Raw genomic sequence first — 20407 nt, 5'->3', positions numbered from 1 at the left:
TGGTGGGATTACAGGCTTGTGCCACCACACTCAGCTAATTTTTGTGTTTTCAGTAGAGACAGGGTTTCACCATGTTGGCCAGGCTAGTCTTGAACTCCTGAGCTCAAGTTATCCGCCCGCCTTGGCCTCCCAAAGTGCTGAGATTACAAACATGAGCCACCATGTCCAGCCACAGGCAGCTTCTAAATGGGAGGCTGCACCTCAGAAGCCAATGGGTTGGTCCAATTCCAAAGTTCCGCGTTGTGTGAGGAGTAGAAGTATTTGAAGAATCATGTGGATCTGCCTCCCTAAAAAAGACTGTAAAACAAGTGCTTACACTTTGGAAATGGTGTTTTCAAAGAAATAAATATTTGAGTTGGCCCAACTGAAATAGTGTTTATTTCTTGAAGCAGAGTGTAAATACAGCTGGGAACCAACAGTCGCCTCAAGCTAATCAACAGCTTCACACATTTCCACCACTTTCCCACTGCTAAGGCCTATCAGATACTCAGATTTTTTTACTAAATGAGCAAACACTTTGCTTGGAGAAATTGGAGTTTGCCAATTCTTAGTCTTTAGACCCTACTCAGGCAGCCCAACTTAATGCATTCATCCAATATTTATGAAGAGCATTCTGGGTTCCAGGCATTATTCCTGTGGGCTTTGGGGAAAACATAGGATGATCCAATAAAAGTATAATGTGAGCCATGTATGTGGGCCACTTATGTAATTTTAAATTTTCTACAGCTGCATCTAAAACAGTAAAAAGAAAGAGATGATGTCAATTTAATAATATATTATTATACTCAAAATATTAACTATGTATTCAAAGCATTATTAAATATATTCAGAATGTTATTTCAACATGTAATCAATATTTAGAAATTGAGAAATTTTACATTCCTTGTACTGCGTTCAAAATCCGTTATGTGTTTTATACTTACAGCACATCTCAGATTCAGACTGTCACACTTCTTTCTTTCTTTTTTTTATTGTTTTTTTTGAGACAGAGTCTCACTCTGTCGCCCAGGCGAGAGCGCAGTGGTGCTATCTTGGCTCACTGCAACCTCTGTTTCCTTATTCAAGAGATTCTCATGCCTCAGCCTTCCGAGTAGCTGGGAATACAGGTGTGCAGCACCACGCCCAGCTAATGTTTGTATTTTTAGTGGAGATGGGGTTTTGTTATGTTGGCCAGGCTGGTCTCAAACTCCTGGCCTCAAGCAATCTGCCCACCTCGGCCTCCCAAATTACTGGGATTACAGATGTGAGCCACCGTGCTGGCTCTCAGACTGTCACATTTCAAGTAGTCAATAATCATACGTGGCTAGTGGCTACCATATTGGGCAGCATATATCTAAACTGTTCTAAACTGTTAGTACTCCTTACCACAGTGTCTTTCAGATTTAGCCCCTAACAATAAAAATGGGACTTTTCCTCCTGCTAACTAAGGTTCCCATGCACTCAACAAATGCATATTCTACTGAGAATTATCTGTGACATAGTAGGCTTTGATGGAAAGCCATGTAGAATGACCACCAATCAGCACAAGATGGGAAGCTTCTGGAGGACAGGCACCCAGGCTCATGCTGCTGCTCTGCTCTCCACCCCTCCCCATTCCCACATCCCCCAACTCCACCTGCCCACCCAACCCCCACCCCTAGCCCGTAGTTGTGGCCTCCAAAGGATACACTTGCTGTTTATTAGTGTCTTATTGTATATTGAGCACCAAACTTACACCAAGTTCTGGAGATACAGGAGTGAAGCCTATAGCTGTACAATGTCAGGTAGAGATATATGCTATGAAAACAAAACAGTGCTTCCTGTGTAATGAAGGGGGAGGGCATTTCTGTATTCCAGGACTTCTTGGAATTTCAGATTGTGTTTATATGATTTTCTTTTTTCTTTTTTTTTTTTTTTTTGTAGTTTTTGCTTATTCAATCAGTCTTTTAAGCAAATGTATATTGCTACATTTTCCCCAGTATATCATTGTTTTACTGTCCTTATAGTACTAGAACTTAGTTGAAAGAATAAAACATTCACATCGAATCTCCTTGTCTTTTAATATTCAGATGTGTAGTATGCAGCAAGAAGGGTAAGGGGATAGCAAGTGACTGGAGCCAGGGAAGTGACTCCTGTACTGAGTGATCAGAGGCTGGGCATGGTGTCTCACACCTGCAATCACAACACTTTGGGAGGCCGAGGCAGGAGGATCTCTTGAGTCCAGGACAAGACCAGCCTGGGCAACATGGCAAAACCCTGTCTCTACAAAAAAAAAAAAAAAAAATTTAATTAGCCAGACGTGATGGTGCGTGCCTGTGGTCCCAGCTACTCAGGAGACTGAGGTGGGAGGATTGCTTGAGCCCAGGAGTTTGAGGCCACAGTGAGCCGTATTTGCACCACTGCACTTCGGCCAGGGTGACAGAGCTAGACCTTGTCAATAAATACTTAAATAAGAAAACAGTGATCAGGCAGGCCTCATTGACAAGGCAACATTTGAGCAGAAATCTGAATGAAAAAGGGGCAAAGGGGTAAGGCATACAGGTATCTGGGTAAAGAACTTACAGACATTAAGAATAGTTAGGCCAGACGCGGTGGCTCACACCTATAATCCCAGCACTTTGGGAGTCCGAGGTGGGTAGATCACTTGAGGCCAGAGTTGGAGACCAGCCTGGCCAACATAGAGAAACCCCATCTCTGCTAAAAAACAAAAAAAGTAGCTGGGCGTGGTGGCTCACGCCTGCAATCCCAGCACTTTGGGAGGCCGAGGCAGGCGATCACGAGGTCAGGAGTTCAAGACCAGCCTGGCCAACATGGTGAAACCCCATCTCAACTAAAAATACAAAAATTAGCCAGGCATGGTGTTGCACACCTATAATCCCAGCTACTCGGGAGGCTGAGGCAGAAGAATCGCTTGAACCCCGGAGGTGGAGGTTACAGTGAGCCGAGATCGTGCCACTGCACTTCAGCCTGGGCAACAGAGCGAGACTCCATCTCAAAAACAAACAAACAAACAAAACACAAAAAATTAGCTGGGCATGGTGGCTCATGCCTGTAATCCTAGCTGCTCTGGAGGCTAAGGCAGGAGTATCACTTGAATCCAGGATGTGGAGGTTGCAGGGAGCTGAGATTGTGCCACTGCACTCCAGCCTAGATAACAGAGTGAGACTATCTCAAAAAAAAAAAAAAAAAAGGAGTAGTTAAACATTAATACCCTGAGGTTATAGTGACTCTTTGGCCCACTTGGAGGCCATTGTAAAGTACAGTGAGAGGTAGGGAGATGTCAAAGGTTGACAGTGAAGTCAGAGTAAGCCAGATCTTGCAGAACCTTGAAAGCCATGGTGAAGACACAGGATTTATTCTAAATGTTATAGGTAGCTTTTGGAGGCTGAGGCGGGAGGATTGCTTGAAGCCAGAAGTTCGAGACCAGCCTGGGCAACAAAGTGAGATTCCGTCTCTGCCAAAAATTAAAAAAGAAATTTAGCTAGGCATGATGGCTCATGCCTATAGTCCCAACTACTTGGGAGGCTGAGGCAGGAGGATCGCTTGAGCCAGGGAGGTCAAGGCTGCAATGAATCGTGTTTGCACCACTGTGTTCCAGCCTGAATGACAAAAGCAAGACCCTGTCTTTCTCTCTCTCTCTCTCTCTCTCTCTCTCTCTATATATATATATATATATATATATATATGTATATATAAAATGCTAAATGAAAAAAAATCAGCTAAGTGAAATAAACAGTCCTTTTGTATGATTATGTGTATAGAAGATAGACACAGCTGGGTGCGGTGGCTCATGCCTATAATCCCAGCACTTTGGGAGACCGAGGTGGGTGGATCACTTGAGCTTAGGAGTTCAAGACCAGCCTGGGCAACATGACGAAACCCCATCTCTATAACAAACAAACAAATAAATAAATAAATAAAATAGCACCACATATTGTATCATTCTATTTATCTAAAATGTGCAGAATAGGCAAATAGAGACAGAAGGTAGATAAGTGGCTTCCTAGGGCTGGGGCTCAGAGTAGGAAGGATGGATGAGTGAGAATGGAGAATGAGCAGTGACTGTTAATGGGTACAGGCTTTCTTTTAGGGATATTGAAATAGATTGTGGTGATGGTTGTTTGATTCTGTTAATAGACTAAAAGCCACTGAATTGCATGCTTTAAATGGGTAAGTTTTAAAATATGTGAAATATATCTCAATAAAGAAGAAAAGAAAGAATGAAAGAACGAAAAGAAAGAAAGAGAAAGAAAGAGAAAGGAAGGAAGAAAAAGAAAGAAAAAGAAAGAAAGAGAAAAGGAAAGAAAGAAAAGGAAAGAAAAAAAAGGAAAGAGAGAGGGAAGGAAGGAGGGAGGGAGAGGAAGAGAGGGAGAAAGGGAGAGAAGAAAGGAAGGAAGGGAGGAAGGAAGAAAGAAAGAAAGAAAGAAGGGAAGGAGGGAGGGAGGGAGAGAGGGGCTGGGCACGGTGGCTCACACTTGTAATCTCAACACTTTGGGATGCTGAGGTGGGAGGATCACCTGAGGCCAGGAGTTGGAGACCAGCCTGGGCAACATAACAAGACATCATCTCTACGAAAAAATTGAAAATTAGCCAGGCATGGTAGCATGTGCCGGTAGTCTCAGCTACTCAGAAGGCTGAAGCCAGGAGGATCACATGAGCCCAGGAGTTCAAGGCTGTAGTAAGCCGAGATTTCACCACTGCATCCCAGCCAGGGTGACAGAGCAAGACCTTCTCTTTAAAAAAAAAAAAAAAAAAAAAAAAAAAAAAAAAATGTCTGGGTGCGGTGGCTCACGCCTGTAATCCCAGCACTTTGGGAGGCTGAGGCGGCCAGACTGACCAACATGGTGAAACCCCGTCTCTACTAAAAATACAAAAATTAGCTGGGCATGGTGGCACGCGCCTGTAATCCCAGCTACTCAGGAGGCTAAAGCAGGGGAATCGCTTGAACCCAGGAGGTGGAGGTTGCAGTGAGGCAAGATCACACCACTGCACTCCAGCCTGGGCAGCAGAGTGAGACTCTATCTCCAAAAAAAAGAGAAAGATCATTGGCTGCTGGCTTAACCTTAGATCAAGAATCTGCAAACTACAGCCCATGGACGAAATTCAGCCACTACCTTTTTTAGAAAGCCCATGAGCTAAGAATGGGTTTTACATTTTTAGATGGTTGAAAAAAAATCAAAAATATTTTGTGCTATGTAAAAATCATATGAAATTCAAATTTCAGGCCGGGGTGTGGTGGCTTACGCCTGTAATCCTAACACTTTGGGAGGCCAAGGCGGGCAGATCACCTGAGGTCAGGAGTTCAAGACCAGCCTAGCCAACATAGTGAAACCCCATCTCTACTAAAATACAAAAATTAGTCAGGCATGATGGCAAGTGCCTGTAATCCCAGCTACTTGGGAGGCTGAGATGAGAGAATTGCTTGAACCCGGGAGACGGTGGTTGCAGTAAGCTGAGATCACACCACTGCACTCCAGCCTGGACGGCTGAGCAACACTCCGTCTCAAAAAAAAAAAAATCAAATTTCAGTGCCATTGATAAAGTTTTACTGGAATATAGCTATGCTCATTTGTTTATGTGTTGTCTACGGCTGCTCTCAAGCTATAACACAGAGCTGAGTGGTTGAGTTGACAGAGACCATGTGGTTAGCAAAGCAAAGCCTAAAATATTTACTGTCAGACCTTTTACAGAAAAAAACTTGCTGACCCCCAGCCTAGACTACAGCAGAGCAAGAGAGGAAGTGGACGGACCAGTTAAGAGGCTCCTGCAGTATCCAGATGAAAGATAATGGTGGTTTGGTCTATGGTGGTAATAGTGGTGTTAGAGGTGTTCACACTCTGAATATGTCTTGCTGGTAGAACTGACAGGGTTTGCTGATGAATTGAATGTAGGGTGAGAGAGAATGGACAACTCCTTTGTTTCTTTCCTGAGCAACCAGATGAATGGTGGATTTTGAGGGATGTGTACACAGGTTTAGCGAGGAAAATCAGGAGTTAGGATCTGAACATGTTGAGTTTGACAATGAAAGTGCAATAAAACCATCCAAGGGAAGGTAAACAGGAGGCGCTAGATGTACAGGTCTGGAATTCATGGAAACAGTTAGGCCTAGAGATAAAAATTTGGGAGTCATAAAAGCTGATATGTAAATCCATGAATCTGGATGTTTTGGAATACTGTATATTGTTTATAGGAGAAATACAAAGTAGACATTACAGATCCACACATTAATATCACAGGGCCTCCTAGAACTTCCTGTGTAATTTGGGAAGGCCACTTCACCTAAATGTAAACTGATCTGAGCCCTTCACATCCATCAGCCTGGGTGGGAGTCACAGCTGCAGAGTGTGGAATTTCCCTTCAGGGTCATTCACCAGGGTTTAAGGTTCATGGCAGATTATCTATTCTCTTTTACTTTCCCCCTGAAGTCCACTGAGGACAATGTGTTGACAGGACGTGCTACTTATGTTTCCTTTTTCACACCTTCTGGGGACTTCTCAGTTTGGAAATTTAAATTGTTCCCCTTGTGAGCATTCTGCTACCAGCAAGCAACCCAAACCCGCCTTCATTCCTTGTGCTCAAGGGAGCCAGGGAGTTTTTATGTTGATCACACAAATGATGTTTTTAAGAAAATAGACCAGTGGCAGTCTCACATTTCCCATTACTCATGATGTGAGATTATGACTGTGATCTTGGAAAGGAAGAGGATGACATAAGCAGCAGATATTCATCCCAACTGTGTAGCTTGTCTGTGGTATGGGTAAGTGGATGACTCAAATGCAAACCCCTTGACATGGCATCAGGGCTCCTCATAGGCTGGCCCATCTGCTTGTGCTGGTTCATATCCCAACAAAGACACACACCTACATGCAGGCAGGGCCACATACACATGCACACACACATGAACACACACAGGCACACACACACACACGTTGAAGTTCAGCCACACCCCAAGCACCCCACATGCTTTCTCTCTATACCTTTTCTTTTTTTTTTTTTTTTTTTTTTGAGACGGAGTCTTGCTCTGTCGCCCAGGCTGGAGTGCAGTGGCCAGATCTCAGCTCACTGCAAGCTCCGCCTCCCGGGTTCACGCCATTCTCCTGCCTCAGCCTCCCGAGTAGCTGGGACCACAGGCGCCGCCACCTCACCCGGCTAATTTTTTGTGTTTTTAGTAGAGACGGGGTTTCGCCGTGTTAGCCAGGATGGTCTCGATCTCCTGACCTTGTGATCCGCCCATCTCGGCCTCCCAAAGTGCTGGGATTACAGGCTTGAGCCACCGCGCCCACCCTTTTCACTTGCTGTTTCCTCTTCCTGGATTTCTCGCCTTTTAAGATTTGCCCTAAGCCAGGGGCGGTGGCTCACGCCTGTAATCCCAGCTCTTTGGGAGGCTGAGGCAGGTGCATCACTTGAGGTCAGGAGTTTGAGACCAACTTGGCCAAGATGGTGAAACCCCATCTCTACTAAAAATACAAAAATTAGCCAGGCATGGTGGCAGGCAACTGTAATCCCAGCTACTTAGGAGGCTGAGGCAGGAGAATCACTTGAACCTGGGAGGTGGAGATTGTGGTGAGCCGAGATTGCGCCACTGCACTGTAGCTTGGGCAACAGAGCGAGACTCCATCTCGGGAAAAAAAAAAAAAAAAAAAAAAAAGATTTGGCCTGAATGTGGCCCACTGGAAGACTATCCTGACATTTCCTAAGTTTTTGTCTCTCTGCTCTCATAACACACTGAATTCCCCTGTTCTAGCAGTGCTAATTCTATTGTGATCATGTATTCATATGTCTTTCTCCCTCACTGGACTGTACTCTTTTCATGTTTTCATGAAACAAACACCTAGCACCTATCACAGTACCCAGCATTTGCATGTGCTTAACAACATATCTGCTGAGAGAGCACTCTATGCTATGCCCAAGATGACTTCTGCAGAGTAAGGGGACTGGAGCCAGCAGTGAAGGGGTAGATTTGAAATGCAAAAAGCTGAGTCTTGTTTGGCTTTGGGGGCTGACAGCAGCTGTTCTGCACATCCTTTTGTTCTACCAGCCTTGGTTTCCTTGAGCCTTAAAGCAGTGCTGGCCCTCCTTGTCTTTACAAGGCAGTCAGGGATTTGCAAGTTCCCCCAAGGTCCTTTACCATCACATTCCTTCCAACAGCCTACATCACAGCATAAGGCATCTCTGAGAACTGCTGCTGCTTTGGAAAACCTCTGCTAAGTCCCAAAGCTCTGCCAGCAGGGTGCATTTGTCAGCCATCTTTGCAACCACACATATACATACACATACTTCCCCACGCCATCAGTTTTATGTTGCTTCTGATTGACATATTTTTTTCATCACTATCTAGGCCAAAAGCAACATCAGTTATCCTTGTGCTAGAAATTAGCTATCTGAATTGATTTAAGGTCTGTATTTTCCTTAAGAAATCCTCTCTCCAATAACTTTTTCCAGCTCATTACATGTGAAAAGTAAAATTCCTAGAAGTTGTATTCAGGCAGATGAAAGCAGACTTGAAGTCAGCCTATAGCAGACCAGCCACACACTCTGTTGCAACTTCAGTCAGCAAAGCTAGAGGGCAGCTGGAAGCCCAGGCTCTCTGGAATGTTCTTCATTCATTTAGCCATTCATTGAACAAAAAGGTATTGAGACCCCACAGGCCTTGTTCTAGGTGCTGCAAATACGGCAGAGGACAAAACAGCCAAGGTCCTGAGGTCTTGGGGAGATTATATCTATTAGGGGAAACTGGCAGACCAAAAATAAGTAAGTGAGGGGCTGAGGAATGGTTTCTGTGATTTCTTATAGCACCCGAATGGCTTTCCATGAGTAGAGGACTTGTATTTCTAGAAGTCAGAGCAAGTACTGGTTGACAGAGTTTGGAAAACAGCCTTGTTGAGGCTCCTGAGCCTAGGTCAAGGCCGATGCCTGGGCCTGGCATGCAGCATGACCTGACTGGCAAGGATGGCAATCTTTGTGGACTTGTTTGTTTTAGTAGTTTCTCTCTCTCTCTTTTTTTTTTTTTTTTTTTTTGAGACTGAGTCTCGCTCTGTCGCCCAGGCTGGAGTGCAGTGGCGCAATCTCAGCTCATGCAAGCTCTGCCTCCTGGGTTCATGCCATTCTCCTGCCTCAGCCTCCCGAGTAGCTGTGACTACAGGCACCCGCCACCACGCCCGGCTAATTTTTTTGTATTTTTAATAGAGGCGGGGTTTCACCGTGTTAGCCAGGATGATCTCAGTCTCCTGATCTCGTGATCCACCCCCCTCAGCCTCCCAAAGTGCTGGGATCACAGGTGTGAGCCACCATGCCTGGCCAGTTTTTCTCTCTTTTAAGGTTTCTGAGGCATACTTTTCTTGGGGGAAGTGGTGCTGCTAGCAGTTTACATGCTTGAAAATAGCAGGAAATGGAGATTTCATTTCTGCAAAATAGATCATTCTCTCCTCAACTAGCACATCTCCTCTCAAACTAGCTAGACTATCATTACTGACCCATTCCAGAGGACACATCCAGTACCAAACACCTCCAAATAGGAGTGTTGTCCTGCGCAGGGATTTATATCCTCCTCTCCCCACCACAGGCCGCCTCCTATGTGGCCAATTTAGACTTGTTCAAGGGCGCTATTATTTTCTCCAGTGAGACAGAATCTTGGGGCTTGAATCTGCAGGTGAAGTAAGTGGCAGGTTCAGGTTCCTGTGATGCGGTCCACTGAGCATGGGCTTAGAGTGCTAGGCTCCCCTAGCTGACTCTCCCTAGTTTCACCCTTTTCTTGCTACTTCACCTACTGTCTTTCTGTCCATCACAAATCAGACCTAAGCTGAACTCTTTCTTCTTGCCATCCTCTCTCCCTCTCCTTCATCCCTGTCCCTCTCCCGCTTAGGTCTTCCCTCTGGCCTCCAGATTCCAAGGTGGAATCCCTGTCTTCATTGTCCTCTGAACTCCATAGGCTCTGCCCATTGAAATCTTGTGCTGGTTTTTCCTGTGGTTTTGGATACTCAACATCTTTCCATCTTTCTCAGTTTTATGAGTGCAGTCTACTCTGTTTGTTCCTTTGGAGATCCCCCATGTCTCTTTTTGCTTTTCTTTGCAGAAAATCAGCCCTCCAGCCCTTCCTTTTTCTTTTATTTATTTATTTTATTTATTTTTTATTTTTTATTTTTTTATTTTTTGAGCTGGAGTCTCGCTCTATCTCCCAGGCTTGAGTGCAGTGGCGTGATCTCAGCTCACTGCAACCTCTGCCTCCTGGGTTCAAATGATTGCCTCAGCCTCTAGAGTAGCTGGGACTACAGGCATGCACCACCAAGCCTGGCTAATTTTTTGTATATTTAGTAGAGACAGGGTTTCACCATGTTGGCCAGGCTTGTCTCAAACTCCTGACCTCAAGTGATCTGCCCAGCTCGGCCTCCCAAAGTGCTGGGATTACAGGTGTGAGCCACCGCACCTGGCTAGCCCTCCATTTTCATGCATTCTTTCATATGCATGCTAGGTTCTAGAATACAAAATGGGGATGCATCAAACCAGCCTCTCCCCAGGAAGCTTGGTATGGGGGAAGAACTGGCCTGAAACTGAGCCAGAGGCCTGCAGAGAGAAGTGAAAGTGTTGGGTGTCTATGGGAACAAAGTGGGAGGATGACCCATTCTGGCTCGGAGAGGTTCCAGCCTCTTCAGGAACAGAATGGGGAGGAGTATTCTGGGCAGATGGAATAGCGTACACAAAGCTAGGGAGGTGTCAAAGAATGTGATGTGTTTTTGGAGTTTTGTGGAGTTTAGTGTCACTGATGATGGGGTGTAAACATAAAGAATGATGGGAGATGAGGCTGGAAAGGTAATTTAGGCTGGGCGCAGTGGCTGATGCCTGTAATCCCAACACTTTGGGAGGCCGAGGTGGGAGGATCACTTGAGCTAACGAGTTTGAGACCAGCCTGGACCACATAGCAAGACCTCATCTCTACAAAAAATCAAAAAGTTAGTGGGGTGTTGCGGCGCACAGCTGTGATCCAGCTACTTGGGAGGTTGAGGCAGGAGGATTGTTTAAGCCCAAGAGGTCGAGGCTGCAATGAGCCATGATGATTGTACCACTGCACTCCAGTGTGGGTGACACAGCAAGGCCCTATTAAAAAAAAAAAAAAAAGAAAAGAAAAGAAAGAAGGAAGGAAGGAAGGAAGGGAGGGAGGGAGGGAGGAAGGAAATTTAGGATATGACCTCCAAGAGAAAGGAAATTAACATACTGTTTCATTTAATCCTTACAACACCTTCCAGATTTTACTGCCTCGACTTTGCCTGTGAGGAACCTGAGGCTTGGAGAAGTTACATGACAAGTGGAAGGCAGCAGAGGCTGGGAGAAGTAGGAGGAGGGAAGGGGATGAAAAGAATTTGAATAATGGGTACAATACAGTCAAATAAAAGGAATAAGCTCTTGTATTTGGTAGTGTGCTAGGAATACTATAGTTAACAATAATATATTGTATATTTCAAACTAGCTAGAAGAAAATCATTGGAATGTTTCTATTACAAAGAAAAGATAAATGTTTGAGATGATGGGTCTGTCCCAGTGGTTCATGCCTATAATCCCAGGAGGCCAATGTGGGAGGATCGCTTGAGCCCAGGAGTTTAAGACCAGCCTGGAAAACATGGCAAAGCCCTGTCTTTACAAAAAAACTTAAAAATTAGCTGGCTGTGGGCCGGGCGCGGTGGATCATGCCTGCAATCCCAGTACTTTAGGAGGCTGAGGTAGGCAGATCACTTGAGTCCAGGAGTTTGAGACCAGCCAGGGCAATGTGGCGAAACCCTACCTCTACTAAAAATACAAAAAAATTAGCCAGGTGTGGTGGTGCACGCCTGTGGTCCCAGCTATTCCAGAGGCTGAGGTGGGAGGATCACCTGAACCTGGGAGGCGGAGGTTGCAGTGAGCCAAGATTGTGCCACTGCACTCCAGCCTGGGCAACAGAGTGAGACCTTGTCTCAAAAAAAAAAAAAAAAAAAAATAGTAGGGTATTGTGATGTGCACCTGTGGTCCCAGCTACTCAGGAGAGTAAGGTGGGAGGATCAGTTGAGCCCAGTATGTTGAGGCTGCAGTGAACTGTGATCATGCCACTGCACTCCAGCCTAGGTGATAGAGTGAGACTCTGTCTCAAAAAAAAAAAAAAAAAATGACGTGATGGATATCTTCATTACCCTAAATTAATCATTATACATTGTATCCATGTATCAAAATATCACATGTACCCCAAAAATATGAACAACTATTACATATCAATAAAAACAAAACAGTCGCTAAGGGCTTGGGCTCCAGAGTCCTGGGTTTCGTTCCTAGCATCTCCACTTACTTGGTGCACTTAGTCCCCTACCTCTTCCTGGACCTAGTTTCCCATGTCCTCAAAGGGAGTGGTGAGACCAGAGCCTAGTTTGTTGTCAGGGGAAGATTGGAAGGATTCAGTTTAAAAGTCCATGGCTAATAAATGTTAGCTCTTAAGTGACAGAGTCAGGATTTACCCCAGATATGCTGAGTCCAAAGCCCTTGTGCTTTTCATGTATACCCTACTCCCTCCATTGATTGTGAAGGACATTATGTGCAATGCAAAGGAGAATCTGGATTTATCCCATAGCAACAGGAAGCACTAAAGTTTTTTAAGATGAGGAGTGATTTGGACTCACCTCATATGTTTGCAAGATCACTGTGTGGAGAGGACCTGGGGGCTAGGGGACCAGGACTAGGGGAAAGGAGAGAAAATGGAGAGGCAGGCCTAGGCGCAGTGGCTCACACCTATAATCCCAGCACCAGCCAAGGCTGGTGGATCATTTAAGGCCAGGAGTTCGAGACCAGCCTGGCCAACATGGTGAAACCCCATCTCTAGTAGAAATCCAAAAATTAGCCGGGCATGGTGACAGGCACCTGTAATCCCAGGTACTTGGGAGGCTGAGGCAGGAGAATCACTTGAACCCAGGAGGCGGAGGTTGCAGTGAACCTAGATTGCACCACTGCACTCCAGCCTGGGTGACAGAGGGAGACTCTAATGCTCCCTTCTAATGCTGTGGAAAGAAATCTCAGGGTTCCTGGAAGTCCAGAAACTTCGTAACTGACACTGGCTCTAATCTCAGTATACGTAAATTGTGGTTTTTCATGTCTTTCTTCTCTCCCAAGCTGAGAGCTTCTTGAGGGCAGGCACAGTGTCTGACTGTGGCCCTAGTGATGCACAATGAGTATTTCTCAAATGAATGACAGACTGTCTTCCAGCGTTCTACACACACACTGTCTCCCCCATTGTTCACTGCCACAGGAAAGCACTCCCCATGATCCCACCATTGCCCAGTGCTTTTGCAAACCCTCCAACCATCCAAAGTGGGAAAGATTCTCCCACTCTGGCCCGCCTTCTTTTGCATCGACCTTAAGTGATTATGCGGGCACAGTTTATAGCTTGGCCACCAGAGGGCTAGTCTCAATGCTCAGGATTTTTGAGAGCAACTTCACAAGGGCTTCATTGACATAGCAGCATTTAGAGGCAGATACTTTTGTTAGTTTCAGACTGAATCTGGGGCATCTGTCCATTATGAGGACCTGGTGCCTTTAAAGTACCACTTGCCCTGCTATATCCAGAAATTTATTGGGAAAATCCTATGTATCTTCTTCTAGAGTAAAGGCAGAAAAAAAAAAAAAAGGCGGGGGGGGGGGGCTGATGTTATGATAATCTGCCCCCTGCAGGACTTTTGAGGGAGAATGGGTCCCTGGGTAAGGGTGGCACAAAGACCGCCCTGAGCTTCAGGCTTGCCTAGTTGGGGTGTTCCACTCCAGCTTCAGCCCACCCCTGGTCGCTTGATCCTTCAAGCTGACAAGCTCTGGACTTGGAAGTCTGCTTGGGCAGGCTGCAAAGCCTTTGACCTCAGCTGCCTCATCAGTAAGACACCAACCACATCTGTCTCACAGTCATGTCATGGTAAATGAGCAAACATGTGTCAAAGTGCATTGAAAAATGTGGAGCCCTGTGGCAATATAAGACATGTTTATTATACCTCAATCTCACCACTTAGATCACTACCCAGGGTTAGGATGAACACAAACAATAGCAAATCACAATTATAACAGGTCAAAAGTGGTTTTGAGCACTTGAAGGAAAATGATAGCAAAAAATAACAAGTTTTTAATGATTAAATAGAAATTACTCTTTAGATTGTGCAAGATAAATTACTATTACTCAACATAAAAGTATAATAAAACTTGTTTCAAAAATCAGAAGAGAAATAATCATTGGGACTTTGAATATCAGCATGTCACCCTATAGCCCTACATTTTTACATTTTTTTTGTGTGTGATTGCCTAATTTATTTCAAAACAGTTAAAGTAAGTCACTGGGCACGGTGGTTCATGCCTGTAATCTCAACACTTTCGGAGGCCGAGGCAGATGGATCACCTGAGATCAGGAGTTCAAGACCAGCCTGGCCAACATGGTGAAACTCCGTCTCTATTAAAAATACAAAAAAAAAAAAAAAAAAAAAATTAGCCGGGTGTGGTGGCAGGTGCCTGTAATCCCAGCTACTCGAGAGGCTGAGGCAGGAGAATCACTTGAACTCAGGAGGTGGAGGTTGCAGTGAGCTGAGATCACACAACTGCACTTCAGCCTGGGCAACAAAACGACACTCTGTCTCAAAAAAAAAAAAAAGAAAAAACCAAAGTAAGTCACATACTGTTTTTCCTGATCGTCACACTAGAATTGGTAGATAGTTACTTGGTTTAGATTCTCAAGATAGTACTCTTCTTTATCTAACAGACTCTAGATAATCTGAAGGAAGGGAAACACCATCTACGCGTGCGGCCTGCAGACATACCTGTTGCTGAGAGAGCATCTCTGAACTATTGGCGTACATGGAAGTGTATTAGCAAACCCTCAGAATTTCCAATCAAAAGCCCAGCCTTTACAGGTAAATTGGGATAGACTGGCCCTCCCTAAAGCCCACACCAACTTTCCCTCTCCATACCCTAACAGAAATGGCTTCCATCCAGAGAGCAGAGAGTGCCTGATTTCTGGGGCAGTCTCTGTCATCTCCTTTGATCTTCTGCCCTGCCACAGGCCCTCTCCATGGCTGCTTGCCTGCTGGAACCAACATCCTCCTCCACACTCACTCCTCTGCATTCTGGCTTCACATGGGCAAGGCAAGGCTTCATTCCACTCCCTCCTATTCATCAGGGAATGCCACCATTCTTTCGAGTTTCCTCCAACCATCACACACAGAATGTCCCCAAATGATCATTGTCTGATAGGTGCCTGGCAGCATGGTTCAGCCTATCTGAGACATGAGTACAAAGCATTTATGATTATTAATGGATTTTAGCTTCCAGGAGTGTCAAAAGTATCTATTTTGTCTGTGGATCACTGTGTTTGGTTTGATCAGTTAGAAAGGATCAAATGGGTAAATGAATTTAATGACTTTGGGTACATAAGTCGAAATGTCACATGTCCCACTGCCCTTCACTGTTTATAGAAAGAAAAAAAAAAAGATTTCCAGCTGGGCACGGTGGCTCATGCCTGTAACCCAGCACTTTGGGAGGCCGAGGCAGACGGATCACGTGAGGTCAGGAGTTCGAGACCAGCCTGACAACATGGTGAAACCCCGTCTGTACTAAAAATACAAAAATTATCTGGGTGTGGTGGCACATGCCTGTAGTCCCAGCTACTTGGGAGGCTGAAGCAGGAGAACCAGTTGAATGTGAGAGACAGAGGTTGCAGTGAGCCGAGATGGCGCCACTGTACTCCAGCCTGGGCAACAGAGTGAGACTCCCTCTCAAAAAAGAAAAGAAAAAAAAAAAATAGACTTCCACGCCCCACTTCCTACCACATGCCTTCCAAATCTTAGAGCTACAACTGAAAAGAGAAAGAAGGAAGATGTGTCTGGCAAGTGGCAAGGACCATCTCCTGGGTAGTCTCTCTAGCATCCTCTGGGGCCCCTGGGTCAGTGAAAGCCCTGCTGGAATCAGATCCCCTGGTTTCTGGGAGGTGGCGACACTGCCTACATGTTCTCTTCCAGGCCTACATGATAAGGCACCTCTGGGGCTCATGGACACACCCCTGTTAGACACAGAAGAGGAGGTGCACTACTGCTTCCTGCCCCTAGACCTGGTGGCCAAGTATCCCAGCCTAGTGACTGAAGACAACCTGCTGTGGCTGGCTGAGACGGTGGCCCTCATTGAGTGCGAGTGCAGCGAGTTCCGCTTCATTGGTGATTGCTCTGTCCAGGGGTGGGGTGGGGGGTGGGCTGATAGGGCCCATTCACCCCTCCCCATTACATGTCCCACAGAGGCCCAGCTTGGAGCTCAGGGCCTCAGGAGCTTCCCTGGGTAGAGGTGGTAGAAGCATGACAGAGCCTTCCAGGAGGCAAGCAGATTCCAGCATTAGAATCTTGCTAGACTCAGGGCTATTTTATTCCCTATTTGTTTTGGGATGGCCTGGCTGTAAAAGGGCACTGGAAAGTGTCAGGGACCACAGGAGTTGGTGTGAAGGGCAGGGAGCTCAGCTGGTTGCCAGTCGGCTTCTCTTCTTACTCTGCCCTTATGTATCCAACTGGCCTCCAGGCCTCAGTTCCTCTCACCATAAAATGAGGAATCCAGATTGTTTCAAAGGATGGTGCTACCTGCTCTTAATGTCAGCAAACTCAGAATAAAAGGGAAGGAGGGTAGATAGTGACAGGTTCCCTCAGAGTCATAGCAGAATTGTCCACTTGAGGTAGTGGCCTAAGGAAGGATGAGATTTTCCACCTTTGACAGAGAGGCTCTCTCCCCCTACTGCCCCAGGATGAGCTCTGTTTGGGATGCGAACTGAATGACCTCTTTGACCCCAAGATGCTACTGCTATCTAGAGAGATAGGGCAGTAAACATTCAAGTTACACTAGGAACCCAAATGTCTGGAACCCCAGTCATTCATATTCATAGTCACCTAGAAAGTTGTCTGTGATGTGCTTCTGTATCTCCAAGTTGATTCACACAGGACATTAGCGTTGGCTCCATCTCTGCCTCCCATACTGCAGTCCAGGCAGGGACAAACTGCAAGTGCCACCCACCAGCCCAGGCTCGGCCGGGCCCCTCCTCTCTAAGCAGCAAGACAACTCCCTCTTTTGGAATGACCTGCTCTTGGGTCAAGACTCGCAGGGTAAGTCTCAGGGCCAGTGTGCCCACCAGGAGGGCCTGGCTTGGGAGCCCCAGGCCAAGCCACGGGAGGCCACACCCATGGCCTCAGACACAGGAAAACAAAGTAATGTGGGGTCTTTCACCTTGAAAACCACACACTCAAAGCTAATCTAATCAGGTATGTTGAGAAGTTGTTTCAGAACAAGGAGAACCTAGGATAAGTTACAGCACCAGAAATCTGCCAAAACCAGGACCTGCAGTTAAACCAGAAATAGCCTCATTAACTCACTGTGTTCCCCTTTGTTTTTCAAGTGAATTTTCTTCGCTCACAGAAGATTTTACTACCGGATAATTTCTCCAACATTGATGTATTAGAAGCAGAAGTGGAAATTCTGGAAATCCCTGCACTCACTGAAGCCATAAGGTGGTACCGGATGAACATGGGTATGTCGCCAGGAAACTTTGGCCTCCCCTTGATAGTCTTGGTTTGACCTGGAAAAGCCAAGAACAATCTCCCCTTCCACAACCACTTCGGGCTTTGGGGGTTAGTGAGAAAAGTGGGTCTTCTGGCTGACTCTGAATCCAAGAGGATTCACAGCCTGAAATCCTGCATGCTGCTCTGCCAGCTCAGCCTTCCCACTGAGGGTAGGGAGTGGGCAACCAGCCAGGGGTGTAGGAAGCCCAGCCTAGCCTGGATCAGAAGGAGCCCAGCCTGGGTGGGGAGCCAGGCTGGAATGTCTCAGACCTGAGAGCAGGCTTCTCAGGGGTAGGGGAGGTCTGCCCTGCTTGTGAAAGTGTTGGGGACTAGGAGCACCCACCAGTCACTCCCATCCTTCCTCTTCCAGGTATGGTTGGAGGTGTGGGAAATGCTCAGTGCTTCGAGCATCTCATCTGCCCCCAAATTCCCTCATCACCTCACCTGGAAACCCCCGGCAGATGTGCCTGTTTCTGCCTATTCCTGACACTTGCTGACCCCTGTCCAGCCCAGGCCTTCGTGCTCCCAGCCCTACCTCATTCCAGCTTGTTCTTCTCCTCATGGTTTCCTCAGGGCCGTTCATCATTCCATTTCCCAACTCCGCCTCCATGGAAGCTACTGTGCATGTTATAGGGCACCAGCCACCTAAGCATGGCTTCAGCCACCATCCTGAGAATGTGTAGGACTGCACTGCGCATGGGAAATTTGGCCTGGGCATCACCAGACATTTATCCCATGGCAATCAAGCCTTTCCTTATCTTCAGGCATAGATTTCCCAGCCTTCTCCCAGACAAATAGAAACCCATCCTCTTGACCAGGCGCTGGTGGCTCATGCCTGTAATCCCAGCACTTTGAGAGGCCAAGGCAAGCGGATCACTTGAGGTCAGGAGTTCGAGACCAGCCAGGCCAACACAGTGAAAATCCATCTCTACTAAAATACAAAAATTAGCTGGGCATGGTGGTGTGTCCCTGTAATCCCAGCTACTTGGAAGGCTGAGGCAGGAGAATTGCTTGAACCTGGGAGGAGGAGGCTGCAGTGAACTGAGATCATGCCACTGTACTCAAGCCTGGGTGACAGAGCAAGACTCCTTCTCAAAAAAGAAACCCACCCTCTGTGGGGAGTGGCATGCTGCAGCAGGTCTCAGGACCCTGTCCCAGGGCCTTAGAATCCACTTAAGGCAGTGTGAGTTCAGCCCCTTCCCTCAAAGCCTTCTGTTCCTCAGAGAACATAGATCACTGTGGGATGATAGCATAGTCCCTGCTCCACAGAGCAATGCAAAGATGGAGGAATTGTGTTGACATCCAGGCTCTGGAAGCTGGCAGCACTCCTCAAACACAAAAGGTGGCTTTAACATCACAATAAGGGAAACAGCTGTGGTAACCTTGGTGCTGGACAGAGCTGACCTCAAATCCTAGCCCCGCCTCTGCCTAGCTTTGCAGTTCAGGGCAAGATACTTCATTAGCCTCTCAGGGCAGCTTCTTCAGCATGAAATGATGATAGCACTACCCCCTCTTGTAGGGTTGCTCTGAGGATTGGAGATGATCCACGAACATCCCCCAGCAGTGTGCCCACTGGCACATTGTTGCCACAGCAGCAGGGTCCTGAAGGCTGTGATAACTGTATTCTCTGGACTGTACCCTGGGCCCACTGTAGGAGAAAAGGTCCCACCCATAAACCAGCAACCCAAATACCCACCCTGAAAATAATGCCACAAGGTATGTCTCTGGGGGAAATTCTGCCCAGGAGAGCCAGCAATAGGGGCTGTGAATCCAGGAAGCCTGTAACACACATAGAGTTTCCAGGCTATGGTTGCCGTTCCTTACCCTTGGATGGTTACAGTAGAGCTTGGGACTAATGAAGACTCCTGCAGAGGCTGGGGCCAGATGGCTGCTTTCCTGAAACTTAGGAAATTCAGATGCTAGTGATACAGCAAATGAATCCCCCCACTCCCAACTCACCTTCCAACAAATAGTTATGATTTCTAAGCCTGAGTATACAAAAAAATTACACTGATTTTGAGAAGATCTCGACTTGGACTGTGCAAGGAAATATCCTCCCTCTGAGCCTCCTCGGTATAATGGATGTAGCAGTAGGAACCGAGCCCCAAAGCCTCCAATCCAGCTATGACCATGGGGGTCTAGGAAGACAATGCCTTCCTAGAGTTCACAGTCTAGTTCTATACACCCTTTTCCTTGACACAGGTGGCTGTTCCCGGACCACCTGTCCTCCCCTGAGCCCCGGGAAGGGGGCCCGCACAGTCAGCCTGGAGTCTGTGAAGCCGCTCTACACGATGGCCCTGGGTCTGCTGGTCAAGTACCCGGACTCTGCGCTGGGCCAGCTTCGCATCGAGAGCACGCTAGACGGAAGCCGACTGTACATCACAGGGAATGGTGTCCTCTTTCAGCATGTCAAGTGAGGCCCTCCTTAGGGCACACTGAGTCCCATCACGCTTGGCTCTGCCCTTCCCTCTCGGAATAAACTGGGGCCTTTCCCACTAGCCAGAGGGGAAGTGTGTCCTTGGGGCCAGCCCATCATTTTAGCCATTCCCATCACCAGCACCGCCAAACTACCACCAGGTTAGGGCCTCAAAGGAGAGGGCTGGTGCCAAGGTACGAGGGTTGCTAAGGTTCAAAGGCTTCAGACCATTTCCTCTTTCTGTCCTCTGCAGTCCATTTCCCTGGTTCTAGCCCTGTGCTAGGTCTGAGGTGACCAGGCCACAGTCACACCCTCAGGGAGCTGGGTACCTCCCTGTGCAGACCCCTCTACAAAGGTCCTCTGCCACTCTTGGGAGGCTCACTGGACACACAGAATGGCCATAGCCAGGGGTGAGCCCTCCTTAGAAGCAGGGAAGGGCAGG

At 46.9% G+C, this 20407-nt stretch overlaps 1 protein-coding gene across 5 annotated transcripts in view; it reads left to right on the top strand.

Annotated features, from left to right (window-relative positions):
* The window catches only part of LOC105491430 (potassium channel tetramerization domain containing 19), a 37764-nt gene that overhangs the window by 8102 nt on the left and 9255 nt on the right, over positions 1–20407 (top strand). For all 5 annotated transcript variants that reach the window (XM_024795928.2, XM_011757855.2, XM_011757856.2 and 2 more), the window contains 4 exons: positions 14723–14873; positions 15978–16169; positions 17387–17518; positions 19752–19962. In XM_024795928.2, coding sequence (XP_024651696.2) covers positions 14723–14873; positions 15978–16169; positions 17387–17518; positions 19752–19962 — 686 coding nt within the window. The remainder of the gene's footprint in view (positions 1–14722; positions 14874–15977; positions 16170–17386; positions 17519–19751; positions 19963–20407) is intronic.

Source organism: Macaca nemestrina, chromosome 18, assembly GCF_043159975.1.
Source record: "Macaca nemestrina isolate mMacNem1 chromosome 18, mMacNem.hap1, whole genome shotgun sequence".
Classification (NCBI taxonomy): Eukaryota; Metazoa; Chordata; class Mammalia; order Primates; family Cercopithecidae; genus Macaca; species Macaca nemestrina.
Note: the sequence above shows the minus strand (reverse complement) of the source record. Positions and strands in the feature narration are given on the sequence as shown.